Source organism: Podarcis melisellensis (assembly GCF_964234715.1).
Source record: "Podarcis melisellensis genome assembly, chromosome: 4".
Taxonomy (NCBI): Eukaryota; Metazoa; Chordata; class Lepidosauria; order Squamata; family Lacertidae; genus Podarcis; species Podarcis melisellensis.
In genome coordinates this window covers 104770135-104785661 of record NC_138531.1, presented here as the reverse complement: position 1 = coordinate 104785661, position 15527 = coordinate 104770135, and the positions used below count along the sequence as shown (strand labels likewise).

At 45.8% G+C, this 15527-nt stretch overlaps 1 protein-coding gene across 8 annotated transcripts in view; it reads left to right on the top strand.

The window, feature by feature from the left end:
* LOC309369076 (uncharacterized protein) overlaps nucleotides 1-15527 on the top strand; it is a 205244-nt gene that overhangs the window by 133523 nt on the left and 56194 nt on the right. For 3 of the 8 annotated variants that reach the window (XM_081909686.1, XM_081909684.1, XM_081909682.1), the window contains one exon: nucleotides 9930-10056. The exons of 3 other annotated variants lie outside the window; for them this stretch is intronic. In XM_081909686.1, coding sequence (XP_081765812.1) covers nucleotides 10023-10056 — 34 coding nt within the window. In that variant the 5' untranslated portion in view covers nucleotides 9930-10022. Of the gene's footprint in view, nucleotides 1-530; nucleotides 1024-1662; nucleotides 1745-2033; nucleotides 2117-9929; nucleotides 10057-15527 lie in introns of all 8 variants that reach the window. 2 more of the 8 variants (XM_081909679.1, XM_081909680.1) reach the window with 2 other exon arrangements.

The window sequence follows — 15527 nt, the reverse complement described above, 5'->3', positions numbered from 1 at the left end:
CCAGATACATTCCTGGCCCTCAGAACAAAGAAAAAGGGACCCCACCCCATGAATCTGTCTTGAGAGCGGCAGAGAGACCAAGTGCAAGAAAAGGAGACGGAAGCAGGGGAGTGGGGGTGGGGAGAGCAACTCCTGAGGACCCCCACTAGAGCCAGGCATCCATTTTCCACAAGATACAAATTATTCCCTTGTCAGTCAGTTCTGACTTCTTGCATTTACTCGAAGGCAGGAGCAGCTAGACTGATTCACTTCAGAGAAATCCCTTCAGTTGTCTCCACATTTTGCATCGCAATCTTTCCTTCTAGGAGGGCTAGAGTCTGCTTCCTCCTCCTCCTCCTCCTCCTCCTCCTCTTCTCCTTCTTCTTCTCCTCTCCACCACCTCCTCCTCCGTCTTCTTCTTCAGAAGATATCTCATGGTTTGGTACAGTTCCACCCTGGTTCCTAGGAAGACTCATCCATGCTTGCTCAGGGAACATTTCTCTTCTTCTGACCTAAAAATTCTGTAACTGAACAATGTATTTGCTTTGTAGGATTTGCTAGAGCTTCTCATTCAGACAGACAGAACTTGGCAGAAGACCAAAGGGTTCCTTCTGATCTCTTAGAGACTTCCTGAGAGCACAGATGAATGAGCAAGACTCAGCTGGCCCTGGAGCAAGAAGAGGCCATGCCAACCAAACTGGGAGCAGTGGGGGATTCTGGGAAAACTCTGGGCAGAAGATCCTGGGTGAGGAGGACACCCTCCGCTCAGAGGGGCAGAGCCAGCAGGTGAGGCAGTTCTGTTTCCAGGAGGCCAAAGGACCCCGAGAGGTTTGCAGCCGACTCTACCACCTTGACCGTCAGTGGCTGAAGCCAGAAAGGCACACGAAAGCTGAGATGCTGGACCTGGTGATCTTGGAGCAGTTCCTGGCTGTCCTTCCCCCGGAGATGGAGAGCTGGGTGAGGGAGTGTGGAGCAGAGACCAGTTCCCAGGCGGTGGCCCTGGCCGAAGGTTTCCTCCTGAGTCAGGCAGAGGAGAGAAAGCAGGTGAGAGAGACTTTCCTCTGGATACTATCTTGACCAGAGCCAGGGCCTTTTCGGATGTGGCTCCGTCCTGGTGGAACGCTCTCTCACAAGAGACCAGGGCACTGCAGGATTTGACATGCGCCAGGCCTTTGGTCAGGGTTCAGTCTGATTCTTTTCTTTCAGTACAAGAATAAGCATTAAAGAGGCTTCTTAGACCGCTCACACCTCCTTTATAAGACCGGTGGTAACAGTCGTTGGCCCTAGCGAATATTAACCACTCTCAATTTTACCAGTGGACTGCCGTCTGTCCAGATTTTAATTTGTTTTGAACTAATTTTAAGAAGTATTTTAATTAATTGATTGCCTGTTCTTATATTCTTTGTATACTGTGTTAGATTTATGATGTTAGCCGCCAAAAGATTGGCTCCGGCCAGGGAGGGTGGAGTATAAATTATAAATTATTATTATTATTATTATTATTATTAGGGGCTCCAAAGAGGATGGAGAACATCCCATAATACTCTGCTGATGGCCCATCCTTTTTCTGGGAAGGCATCCATGGAATGAGATCTCACACCATTAAAGTTTTTTACTTTTCCATTATCTTTCTGCTATTTCTTGTCATTCATTTTCTGTTTTGAATCCTTGTTGCTTTTTCAGGAAAAGGATCGTTTTGAGGAAATGGACCTGGATTCCTGTGAGGCAGAGAGGCCTCCGTTGGACACCAGAGAGAGGCCACTGGGTAAGGAGGAAGGTGGTTTTTCTCCATTTGGTCTCATTCTGTTGGTTTCCCATATAATCTCTGGGTTCTTTTCATCAAGTTTTTTTTTTGGGGGGGGGAGTTGGGAGGAAGGGTCTAGAGGAGGAGAGATGTATTTCTGCATGACTAACATATGAAATGGGCACAAATGTCCAAATGCACTCAGCAGGAAAGGCTTTCTGAAAGGCCCATCTGTAGATAGAGATGCCCTGTTTCACCTGTGAGAGACATGGGCACGCCTGGCATCCTGCTTACCTTTTTGCTCTTGCAGGTGACAGAATGATGCCGGCAAGACTTCCTGATCCACCTTTTCATGGGGGCAGAAGGGAAGCAGCGGCTGTGGAACCAGATCAGGTCAGGGGAAGCTGCCTTGTGGGGACAGAGGCTGAGGGATGGAGCAATGTCATTTACTGGTTGGGCACAGAGGAATGGTGGGAGGAAGCAGCCGGGGAACCAGGAAGGGAAGACCTTTCAGAGCCCAAGAAGTGGAGGTGGATGGAGGATGAGCATTGAGGGGGAGAAGAGGGAGAAGTCTGGGAAGAGGAGGTGTCAGAAGCTGAAGGGGAAACAGGACTTAATGAGCTGGGAGACTCTGTGACAGAATGCAGTGCAGAATAAGAGGCAGAAGAGGAAGGAGGCAAGTGGGAGAGGAAGGTTGAGAGGCAGAGAAGAGTCAGGAGAAGGAGGAGCCACCGGGGGCTCCCTCTCCTTCTGCCAGAAGCCCCCCTCCCTGCTTGTCTCTCAGAGCCAGGAGACGTCTGACAATGGAGGAGCAAAGGCAGGCTGCACACTGGCGCACTGTTCAATCGCTTGCCAGAAACCCCAGAGAGGAGGGGACTTGGAAAGCTGTGGGGAGTTGGGGGCCTTCTCTTTTGGCAGCTGATTTCATGGAGGAAGACCCTGTCATGGAATTCTACTCAGTATTGATCCAGGCAGAACTCCAATGTATAGTTAGCAGAGTGAAAATGTAAAGACGTTGCAGGAACCCCCAAAATAGACCAGAGGCAATTGTATTTCATCCAGCAGAGCTTTACTGCTACTGAAGACAAATGAGCATAATGGATCCCAAATCCAAAACATTCAGGATTGGCTCTGTTCATAAGAAATCCAGTTGCAGCAAACTTAACTGAAACTTACCACAACTTATAATGTCTAAACCTTAACACTCAGCTTACTATGTACAGAACACCAGAAGGAAGAGAGAGAGAGAGAGAGAGAGAGAGAGAGAGAGAGAGAGAGAGAAAGAGAAACCTAGGCTCCTTCTGGCCTCTTCTTATAGTCAGCATGACCTTGAAAGAATCATAGAATCATAGAGTTGGAAGAGACCACAAGGGCCATCGAGTCCAACCCCCTGCCAAGCAGGAAACACCATCAGAGCACTCCTGACATATGGTTGTCAAGCCTCTGCTTAAAGACCTCCAAAGAAGGAGACTCCACCACACTCCTTGGCAGCAAATTCCACTGTCAAACAGCTCTTACTGTCAGGAAGTTCTTCCGAATGTTTAGGTGGAATCTTTTTTCTTGTAGTTTGGAACCATTGCTCCGTGTCCGCTTCTCTGGAGCAGCAGAAAACAACCTTTCTCCCTCCTCTATGTGACATCCTTTTATATATTCGAACATGGCTATCCTATCACCCCTTAACCTCCTCTTCTCCAGGCTAAACATGCCCAGCTCCCTTAGCCGTTCCTCATGAGGCATCGTTTCCAGGCCTTTGACCATTTTGGTTGCCCTCCTCTGGACACGTTCCAGTTTGTCAGTGTCCTTCTTGAACTGTGGTGCCCAGAACTGGACACAGTACTCCAGGTGAGGTCTGACCAGAGCAGAATAGAGTGGCACTATTACTTCCCTTGATCTATATCCTATACTCGTATTGATGCAGCCCAGAATTGCATTGGCTTTTTAGCTGCCACGTCACACTGTTGGCTCATGCCAAGTTTGTGGTCAACCAAGACTCCTAGATCCTTTTCACATGTACTGCTCTCAAGCCAAGTGGCCCCCATCTTGTATTCGTGCCTCTCATTTTTTTTGCCCAAGTGCAATACTTTACATTTCTCCCTGTTAAAATTCATCTTGTTTGTTTTGGCCCAGTTCTCTAATCTGTCAAGGTCGTTTTGAAGTGTGATCCTGTCCTCTGGGGTGTTAGCCACCCCTCCCAGTTTGGTGTCATCTGCAAATTTGATCAGGATGCCCTTGAGTCCATCATCCAAGTCATTGCTAAAGATGTTGAATAAGACCGGGCCCAAGACAGAACCCTGTGGCACCCCACTAGTCACTCTTCTCCAGGATGAAGAGGAACCATTGATGAGCACCCTTTGGGTTTGGTCAGTCAGCCAGTTACAAATCCACTGAGTGGTAGCATAGTCAAGACCGCATTTTACCAGCTTCTTTACAAGAATATCATGGGGCACCTTGTCAAATGCCTTGCTGAAATCAAGGTTGGCTACATCCACTGCGTTCCCTTCATCTACCAGGCTTGTAATTCTGTCAAAAAACGAGATCAGGTTAGTCTGACATGACTTATTTTTCAGAAATCCATGCTGACTATTGGTGATCACAGCATTCCTTTCTAGGTGCTCACAGACTGTATGCTTAATGATTTGCTCCAGAATCTTCCCTGGTATTGATGTCAGACTGACTGGGCGATAATTATTTGGGTCCTCTCTTTTCCCCTTTTTGAAAATAGGGACAACATTTGCCCTCCTCCAGTCTGCCGGGACTTCGCCTGTTCTCCAGGAATTCTCAAAGATGACTGCCAGTGGTTCTGAGATCACATCTGCCAGTTCTTTTAATACTCTTGGATGCAGTTCATCTGGCCCTGGAGACTTGAATACATCTAAACTAACCAAGTATTCTTGTACTATCTCCTTAGTTATTCTGGGCTGTGTTTCCTCTGTTGAATCATTTGCTCCAAATTCTTCAGGTCGGGCATTGTTTTCTTTATCGGAGAAGACTGAGGCAAAGAAGGCATTGAGGAATTTAGCCCTTTCTGTGTCCCCTGTTTGCATTTCACCATTTTCTCCTCTGAGTGACCCCACTGTTTCTTTCTTCTTCCTTTTTGCTACGAACATACCCATAAAAGCCTTTTTTGTTGCTTTTAACCTCTCTAACAAGCCTGAGTTCATTCTGTGCTTTAGCTTTTCTGACTTTGTGTCTACACATGCTGGCTATTTGTTTGAATTCCTCTTTGGTGGTTTCCCCCCTTTTCCATTTTTTGTAAACATCCTTTTTTAATCTTAACTCCGTTAAAAGTTCTTTAGATAGCCACCCTGGCTTCTTTAGGCACCTTCTATGTTTCCGTCTCATTGGTATTGCCTGAAGTTGTGCTTTTACTATCTCCCTCTTAACAAACTCCCAGCCTTCATGAACTCCCTTTCCTTTTAGTATTACTGTCCATGGGATCTCACCCAGCACTTCCCTAAGTTTTATGAAGTCGGCTTTCTTAAAATCAAGAAATTGAGTCCTAGTATGCTTGGCTGCTCCTTTCTGCTGTATAGTAAACTTCAGAAGAGCATGATCACTCGCGCCTAATGATCCTTCCACTTCTACCCCACTAACCAGGTCATCAACATTGGTTAGGACCAGATCTAAAATGGCTGTTCCTCTTGTTGCTTCTCCCACTTTCTGGACAATGAAGTTGTCTGCAAGGCCAGTGAGAAATCTGTTTGACCTTATGCTCTTGGCTGAGTTTGACATCCAACAAATATCCAGGTAATTGAAGTCCCTCATTACTACTATCTCCCTTCCTTTTGCATGCTTGGCCATCTGTTCCAGGAAGGCATCATCTATGTCCTCAATTGGCTTGGGGATCTATAGTAAACTCCCACAATGAGGTCCCTGTTATTCTTCTCTCCCTTAATTTTGACCCAAATGCTCTCACTTTGGCTTTGAGGTTCTAAATCTTGGATCTCTTCACAGGTATACACATCCCTGACATATAACGCCACTCGTCCTCCTTTCTTGTCTGGTCTGTTTCTCTGAAATAGATTGTATCCCTCCATTATTACATTCCAATCGTGGGACTTATCCCACCAGGTTTCAGTGATGCCTATTATGTCATATTTAGTTTGCTGTACCAAGAGCTCAAGCTCATCTTGTTTATTTCCCATGCTTTGCGCATTAGTGTACAGACATTGAAGTCCATTAATCATTCCCCTGTGTCTCTTATTTAAGGATTTTTTTCCTCCCACCACTAGGTCTGCGTGCTGTTTGCTCCATTTGGTCTATGACATTTAGATGATCATCTTCATCAATTGATAGACTCCTACCTTCAGGAGCACTGTCTCCCTCCCCCACATTAGTCAGTTTAAAGCCCTATTGATGAGGTTTCTGAGATTTTTGGCAAAAACATTCCTCCCACCCGTTGTGAGGTGCAGCCCATCGCTTGCCAGAAGTCCATCTTCAAGAAACTGCGGTCCGTGATCTAAGAATCCAAACCGTTCCGTTTACACCATTTGCGAAGCCAGCTGTTCACTTCCACTATTTCTCCCTCTCTCCCTGGGCCACGTCGTTCAACTGGGAGGACAGATGAGATGACAATTTGTGCATTTAATTGCTTCAATTCCCTGCCCAGAGCCTCATAGTCTCTTTTGATCTTCTGGAGGCTATTGCTTGCAGTGTCATTGGTTCCCACATGAACCAAGAGGAAGGGGTATTTGTCAGTGGGTTTTATGATTCCTTGCAGTCGTTCAGTTACATCTTGGACCTTAGCCCCGGGGAGACAGCACACTTCCCGAGACATCTTGTCAGGCCCACAGATCACTGCTTCTGTTCCCCTCAGTAGGGAATCCCCTATCACCACTACACGCCTCCTCTTAGGTTTGGTCGGGGTTCTTCCGTGATCTGTCCGTTCCAAGGTCGCCTGCACATTCCCTGAGGACTGACTTTGCTGCTTGTCTTCATATACCTGATCGACGTAATGAGGGAGAGAGCCTCAAATGGAGTCTGCTCTTCGTCTTCCATGCTAGAGGAGAGGACCTCAAAGCGATTGTGTATTTCTAAACAATCAGAGCGAACCCTGGGCCTCCTACTTCTTTGAGTCCCGTTTCTCCATATATCTGTCGGAAATCAAGCCTTTATCAGGAGAAACTGGCATCTCTCCCAGGCACCCGGCATGATTCCCTGTTGACCTCCCTGGCTGCATTCCCCAGCAAGATCCAGGCGAGGTCTCGATAGGCGATTCTTCTCAAACATGAGAAGAACACCCCCCCTCTTTCCTGCCCCCCCTTGCAGGGGAAAGAGATAGAAATGTATTTACACACCTTTATTTCTGTCTTTGCAGCATTACAAAAAACATGACTGCTCTCTTCAAGCTCCAGCAGTCTAGAGACAAACACTTCCTGTACTTCCTGGACAGGAACAAACGGAAGAGCTCATATTACACTCTGAGCTAATTCCGGTGCTTTGCACTGTGAATTGACCGTCCCTCTGTTTCCCACGGACAGTCCCAACATTCCCATCATGTTTACTTTTCAAGCTAGCACTTTGCAGCTGCATTGGATCCATATCGTAACAATATCTGGCTCCTGTGTTGGTGAACTAGCCTTCTTCTCAGGGGAGTCCCCTGTCTCCTCCTTGGTGGAGATGGTGTGCTCTGTTGCTTCCAAGAAGTGCTCCAGCTCTCTAATTCTTTGGAGCGTAGCTACACGTTCCTCCAGTTGCTGGACTTTGTCTTTTAAGAGGGCAATCAACATGCAGTTGCTGCAGGTAAAGCTGCCTGCAACCTTTGGCAAGATGGCAAACATTGCGCAGGAACCGCAGGCGACTGCAGCTGTTCCCTCACCCTCCATCTTGAGAACGTGTCGTTGAGGGTGACTACATCATAAAAAGCGTGAAGACAGGACAAATACCTCCCCCCAAAAAAACCTAGGTCTCCCCAAACAAATGTTTGAGACTAGCTCCCCTAAATCTAAAAGATGGATCAAACTGCGCGCTCTGATAAGCTCCTCCCACAGCTAATCACCTGCCTCAACAGAAACCCTGCCCCCTCTGACCTTTGCACAGGGAGAGCAGCTAATCAGCCACAAACACACACACAAGAAAACCCTTTTTGTTCCTTCAGCTGCTGCCCTGCAAGCTCTCATAACAGAACCACTTTAACCCAAAGGCCAAGCACAGAAAGGGTGGCCCTAGGTCCCAAAAGATGGTTTTCTGTGGGTATGAGCCAGGGACCAAGGGGTGGAGATTTGCCTATCCAACAGGCAATCAGTCCAGGATTCTGCTCAGCAGCAGTGCTGAGTTCTGTGAGTAGAATGGATGGACACGCATACATGGGAACCCTGATGTTCTTTCAGAGTCTGCTTGACTCTGCTGATGAGGAAGAGGTAGAGGTTGAACCTGCTGCTGAGGCACAGAGTCCTGACCCAGAGCAGGTAGAGGGAAGAACTTCTCCTAAAGCTGTGAAGCTTGAACAGAGAAGTGCTCCTTCCTCACCCACAGGTTCAGCTGAGAAGTCTAAATGCAGCAGTAAGTCAGAGGGGGAGCTCTCGGAGGCCAAGGACGTTCTAGCTGGTCCTAGTGGGTCTGAGGGGGTACCTGAAACTGGGTTGAGACGTTCAGCTCACACAACGAAAGATAAACCTCCTGACAGGTTTGCAGTCACAAGTGTGTGTGTTGGCATGGCACAGTGTAAACCCGAGAGTTTTGAGGATGTTCAGAAACTGCCTCAGGAAAAAGCCAGGAAATGGCATGAGGCAATGCAGAAGGAGATGAGCTCAATGGAGTCTCTAGGTGTGTTCTCCCTCACAACGTTGCCAGTGGGCAAACAGGCTGTGAGCAGCCGCTGGGTTTACCGTCTTAAACCCACAGCAACAGGGGAAGCACAGTACAAGGCTAGGCTAGCAGCCAGAGGGTTCATGCAGGAAAAGAGGCTGCATTATACTGAGGTATATGCTCCTACTTCCAGATGTGAATTTCTGCACATTCTCTTAGCCATTGCTGCACAATGAGGTTTTCAGGTGTATCACTTTGATGTGGATGTGGCCTATTTGAACTCAGACCTCCAGGAGGATCTGTACATGCTTCCTCCTTCAGTGTTTGAGGGCAATGAGCCAAATACTGTATGGAGGCTTCACAAGTCTATTTATGGTTGGAAGCAATCGGCCAGAAATTGAAACTTGTACCTGGATGAAGCCTTAGAGAAGCTAGGTTTCAGGAAGAGTCTTGCTGACACCTGCCTGTACCTTAAAGGGTCAGGAGAGTCACAGGAAATGGTGTTGATCTTTGTTGATGACATCATTCACATCTCAGGGGCAAACAAACAGGTGCAGAAGTCTGCCAAAGAGCTTGGAAAACGGTTTCAGCTCAAGAACCTGGATGCAGTAAGGATCTACTTAGGTGTTCAGATAGACAGGACTGAAGATGGAAGCTTCTTGCTCAGTCAGAAAGGCAAGATTGAGCAGTTGCTTGAGAAGTTCAGAATGTCTGATTGTGCAGGGGTTAGGGCACCCATGGAGACAAGCTACGTGAAAGACAGTCAGCTAGGAGAACGCGTTGAGTGCGAGAATGCTGAGCTCTTCCAGTCAGCTCTGGGTAGTCTGTTGGATCTGTCCCAATGGAGCAGGCCGGACATTGCTTTTGCTACCAATCTGCTCAGTAGGGAAGCATCAAAGCCCAGTGTGAGTGCTTGGCACGGTATCAAGTGGGTACTGCGCTACCTGCAGGATACCAAGGACTTCAGTCTCAAGCTGTCAGCTGCAGGTGACACGGCGCTTACTTGGTGGGCAGATAGCGACGGGGCAAATCTGGATGACAGGAAGTCCGTATCTGGGATGGTAATAAACCTTGGGGAATCTCTAGTTGGGTGGAAGTCCCGGAAGCAAAGTCTCATTGCGCTGTCCTCTACTGAGGCTGAGTTCATTGCACTGTCGGAATTGTGCAGGGAACTGGAGTTCTATAGATGCCTGGTGCAAGAGATCTATGGGGATTGTTGCCTGCCCATCACTGTTTGGGAAGACCATCAACCCTGTCTGAAGTTGGCAGAATCTGGGCAGTTTAAGGCCAGAACCAAGCATCTAGACATACGTTTCCAGAATGCGTGTCAAAGTGTCAATCCTATTGAAAGCAATCCTATTGAAACAACACAGCAATTAAGAGGAAGGAAAGAACAGAGCATTGTGTAGCAGATCATATTTCTGCTGTCTCAGAAGAGGACATTTCCTTTTTCTTTTAGGGCCCAGTGTGCTTTGAAGATGTCGCTGTTTGTTTCACGGACGAGGAGTGGGCGTTGCTGGATCCTGACCAGAGAGCTCTGCATAAGGACATCATGGAGGAGAATCGTGGGATCGTGGCCTCTCTTGGTAAGGCTCCCTGTGGGATCGTCCTATCTGCCTGGAAATTCAAAAAATACCTCTATGTAACAAACTTCATACATTTCCACAGAGCTCAACAGCGCCCAATACAACAGCTGGGAACCTAACACCCCCACAATATACCTTGAACAGCAAATTCCATTTTTTCTGTATTCCAGCAAATTCCTGTTTTTTGGTATCTGAAGAAGTGTGCATGCACACAAAAGCTCATACTAATAACAAACTCAGTTGGTCTCTAAGGTGCTACTGGAAGGATTTTTTTTTTAGCTTCAGTTGTGCAGAAAGATAAGTAGCTTCTGTCAAGTTTTCTGTTTTTGTTTTTGCTGCTGTCAGTCTTGGGTTGACCAGAGAGACGACTGACATTGGAGATGGAGGGGATGCCATGACTGGGCCAAACAAAATCCATCCCAGAGAGGAGCCAGGCTTATTGAATCTCAGGTTGTAGTAGCAGTGATAATAATAATAGTAATAATAATTTTTATTTTTACTCTGCCCACCTGGCGGCTTCCAACACTTATATAAACCAGAAACATTAATCATAACAATCTGTCCCCATATAAAAAGTACATTAACTTTAAAATGAGCAACTTACACTAGTGGCCAAAATTGTGGAAACCTTTTGGAGAAAGTGTATTTCAGAGCTTTGATACCTCATAACACCACTTTTTGGGGAGTAATAGCATAAAACTATATATCAATGGAAAAAATAATTTAATGAAGAATGTAATGATTTTCTTCTGTCATGCAGGCACAGTCTCTCCATTCTTCGATCATCACTTGCTGTTGTGCACCTTTCCCTGCCTTTACCAGTCTGATTTTGGAGTGACTGAGTCTCTTATACCCCTTCAAAAATATAGACCAGCTTTGGTTAAGTTTCCCCGCATCTTTCTTCTAATTTCTTCATACCTGTAGCCTTGTTCACTTAATAGTACGATTTTACATCTCTTTCTGGGTAACTAGTCAACTCTTTGTACCATTTTTTAATTTTATTAAGTTTTACAAACTCACCAAATGAAAGAACCAAGAAACCAACCAAATTGATAGCAATCACATAATACACTGACAAACGTCAACCTAAGCAAGTTGTGCTTCCCTTTTCTGGTTATATGTATATAACCTTTGATAGAATACAGATAATTGAACTAAATTTGTTGCACTACATTCTTGATTAAATTATCTTTCCATTGATATATAATATTATGGTATTACAGTCATACCTCGGGTTACAGTCGCTTAAGGTTGCGTGTTTTCGGGTTGCGCACTACGCCGAACCTGGAAGTACCGGAATGGGTTACTTCCAGGTTTCAGTGCTCGCACATGCGCAGAACCACCAAATTATGACCCACGCATGCGCAGATGCAACGCTGCAACTTGCGAACGCTGCGGATTGCGAACATGTCTCCCACATGGATCATGTTTGCAACCCGAGCATCCACTGTACTCCAAAAGAAGTGGTGTTATGAGCCATCAAACATCTGAAATGCACTTTTTTCTAAAAGGCTTTCACAATTTTACCACTACAGTATATCAAAAAAAGCAACATTCAACAACCCATCAGAATCTAATAAGAAATATGTTGGTTAATGACAAAACACAAAGGTAATGAACACACATGCAGCTCCCTTCAGTTCTTCATTTGTTCCTGAGGCTCTAATCCCTTTTTGTCTCCATTGCAGATTGTGATGAATTTCAGATCGAGAACAAAGGTGAACACGACAAAATCCCCAGAGAGGAGAAGCCATGCAAAAATTTGGAGTATGGGGAGAGCTGCAGTCAGTGTGTGGAATGTGGAAAGAGCTTCAGGGAGAGCTCTGGTCTCACTAAGATTCAGAGAATTCATACAGGAGAGAAATCCTATCAGTGTGGGGAATGTGGAAAGAGCTTCAGTCAGAGCTCCAGTCTCACTTCCCATCAGAGAATTCATACAGGGGAGAAACCCTATCAGTGTGGGGAATGTGGAAAGAGCTTCAGTCAGAGCTCCAGTCTCACTTCGCATCAGAGAATTCATACAGGGGAGAAACCCTATCAGTGTGGGGAATGTGGAAACAGCTTCAGGAAGAGCTCCCATCTCACTTCCCATCAGAGAATTCATAGAGGGGAGAAACCCTATCAGTGTGGGGAATGTGGAAAGAGATTCAGTAGGAGCTCCAGTCTAACTTACCATCAGAGAATTCATACAGGGGAGAAACCCTATCAGTGTGGGGAATGTGGAAAGAGCTTCAGTCACTGTTCCAATCTCACTTCCCATCAAAGAATTCATACAGGGGAGAAACCCTATCAGTGTGGGGAATGTGGAAAGAACTTCAGGGAGAGCTCTGGTCTCACTAAGCATCAGATAATTCATACAGGAGAGAAATCCTATAAGTGTGATGAATGTGGAAAGAGCTTCAGTAGAAGCTCCCATCTCACTTCCCATCAGAGAATTCATACAGGAGAGAAATCCTATCAGTGTGGGGAATGTGGAAAGAGCTTCAGTCACAGCTCTGATGTCACTAAGCACCAGAGAATTCATACAGGGGAGAAACCCTATCAGTGTGGGGAATGTGGAAAGAGCTTCAGTCAGAGCTCCCATCTCACTTCTCATCAGAGAATTCATACAGTGGAGAAACCCTTCATTCTATAGCTTTAGGAGCCTGGTTAATACGCACCTTTTTAACCAGGCCTTTGGCTGATTGAAATCTAAGGCCCTTTTAAAATGTGGTGGGGAGTTGAGTTACTGATGTGTATTTTGTGTTTTTATGTTGTAATCGTCCTGAGACACGTGGGAACAGGAGTCAACAACTAGAGGCCAATGGGTTTTTCCCCCAATTGTATATTTGAGGGGGGCGCCACCCCAGTTGTTAGGCATTGCCATTCCAATGGCCTGCATGCATCATGTGATTGATTGTGCAAGGTGGGCCTTACCTGGCCCCTCCCACCAATATTTTATTCAAGTTGGCACCACTGGGTCGAGTGGTAGACAAATTAAATAAATACATAAATCGCCTTCCTTTGCACATGTTCCCGCTTGCCAATATCCTTATTTATTATCATTTTTAATATTTATGTGCCCTCCAATTGAAGATTTCACAACAGAAACATGCAAGATGAAAGCATGGCTTTCTCAAAAACAAGAAAAGCCAGAGAAATCTCTCCTCCCCCTTTTTTGGATGTAGTTACAAACTTTGTTGATCAGGGAACAGCTGTGGAAATAGTGCATCTTGATTTCAGTAAGGCTTTTGACGAAGTCCCCCCCTAAAATGTGGGCTGAATGAGGAAACTGTTAGGTGGATTTGACTAACCGAACCCCAAAAGTCCTCCTGAGCGATCCCTTCTTCAGTCAACAATGAGTTGCACCTGGCTCAGGGAAGGCCTGTGGAGTAGCCATAATACTCAGTAGAGACCTGAACTTCAAAGCCAGAACAGTCCTCAAAGACAAAAGAGGCAGACTCGTTTTTGCTAAAAGGACACTAGATGGCAAAACTAAACTGACAGTTGGCTCCATATATGCCCCAAACTTGAAACAGCTAGAGTTCATCCAAAAAACATTAAACAAATTCCTCCGAAGGGGAAGCAATTCCGGGGGGGTGACCTCAACCTAAATATGAAAAGCATATCCCTGAAAGACACCCACCCTACAACTCCCTGGGCAACCTTCCTCCGAAGGAAACCCCCAACAATTAGGGACTCTTACAAGTTGCTAAAAATGCTAAAAACTGGTCTCTATGACATTTGGGGTGAAGAAAACCCAGGAGACACCAGCCACACATTCTTGTCTGGGCGCCATGGCACAGTCTCCCTCTGGACAGCATTCTGCTCACAGAAGGTCTGATTCCCTCAGTAGAATCAATGAACATGGGTAACATTAAGATCACAGATCACTCCCCAGTAGAAGTTACCCTCAAAATAGGAGGGGGAACACAAGCCACCCCATCATGGTCCTTCAGTCCCATCCTAACCACAAATAAACAGAGAGAGTCTCACAAAACTCTCCCAAACTACTTCAAGGAAAACAATGTAGACAACAAAGAACCCCGCTCCTATGGGATGCAATGAAAGTGGTCACCAGAGGAGCTACCATAAAAGAGAAAGCATCCCTTAAAAAACAAACCTCCTTAAAAGTTAGCAAGACAGAATAAGACATCACGGCCTTCTCATCATGCTACAAAGAGGATCTAAAAAAGTCCTTGAAGCTATAGAACAGAAACGGAGAGAACCAGACTCCCTAGAAATCAACAAAACAATGATCAACATTCTATACTCTAAACAACGCTTCTGTGAGTATGGAGGGGAAAGCTCCAGATTATTAGCAAACAGGTGTAGGAAAAAAGCACTCAGAACAAGAATACATTGCAACACCAAAAAGGACGGCAACATAACATTTCCCCCCAAAGAAATAACCTCAGAATTTGCAGAATTGTACTCCAAGCTATACACCTCCCATAACTGATGAGGAACAGGAATTCATGGACAGTCTTATCACCCCAGAGGAAATATATACAGTCCTCAAAAACCTGAAGCCCCACAAAGCCCCATGGCCCAGACAGCTTTACAGCAGAATTCTATAAGAAATTCAAAGAACCCCTGATGCCCTACATGACCCACCTATTCAATGACATCATAAAAGGGGGCCCCATTCCAAAAACCTGGACCTACTCCAAGATAGTCTCCATCCCAAAACCACTGAAATACAGCCTCAAAGTAGAATCATTCCGCCCAATCTCCATAATAAACTATGACTACAAGATACAAGATACCCATATCAATCATGGCCAACCGCCAAATCTTCCTACACAAGTTAATAGTCCCAGACCAGACTGGCTTCGTCCCTGGCCGCAATATAACAGACCCCATCAGGAAACTACTGAATCTGATTGAACACAGCAAGGCAACTAAACTCCCACTGACAATTATGTCCCTAGAAATCCAAGAAGCTTTTGATTGCTTAGAGTGGAAATATATTTTAGAAGTACTAACTAACATGAAATTTGGCCCCAACTTCCTACAAACCCTCAAACAAATATACACCCGAGCCTCAGCAAAATGCAAGACTAACAATAATACCATAGCAATCCAAAGAGGCAGAAAACAAGGATGCCCACTGTCTCCCTTCCTATTCATCCTGGCTCTGGAACCTTTAACAATCCGAGCAGCTGCAGACATCACTGGAGTGGAAATAAAAGGCAGAAACTATAAATCAGGGCTCTTGGCAGATGACCTAGTGCTCACAACACCAGACCCCATAAACATAGCAACCTCCCTAACCGGAGAACTCAACACATTTGCAATGGTATCAGGCCTACAGGTAAATTTTGCAAAGTCAGAAGCAATGTGCTTCAACACCCCCCTTACACCCAAAAATAATTTGCCAACGTCACCAAGATAAAACTTTGCTGCACCAGGCTCAGATACCTAGGGGTACAAGCAACCAGAAACCTCAACAAATTATACCTCTACAACTACAACCCCTTGTGGTGACA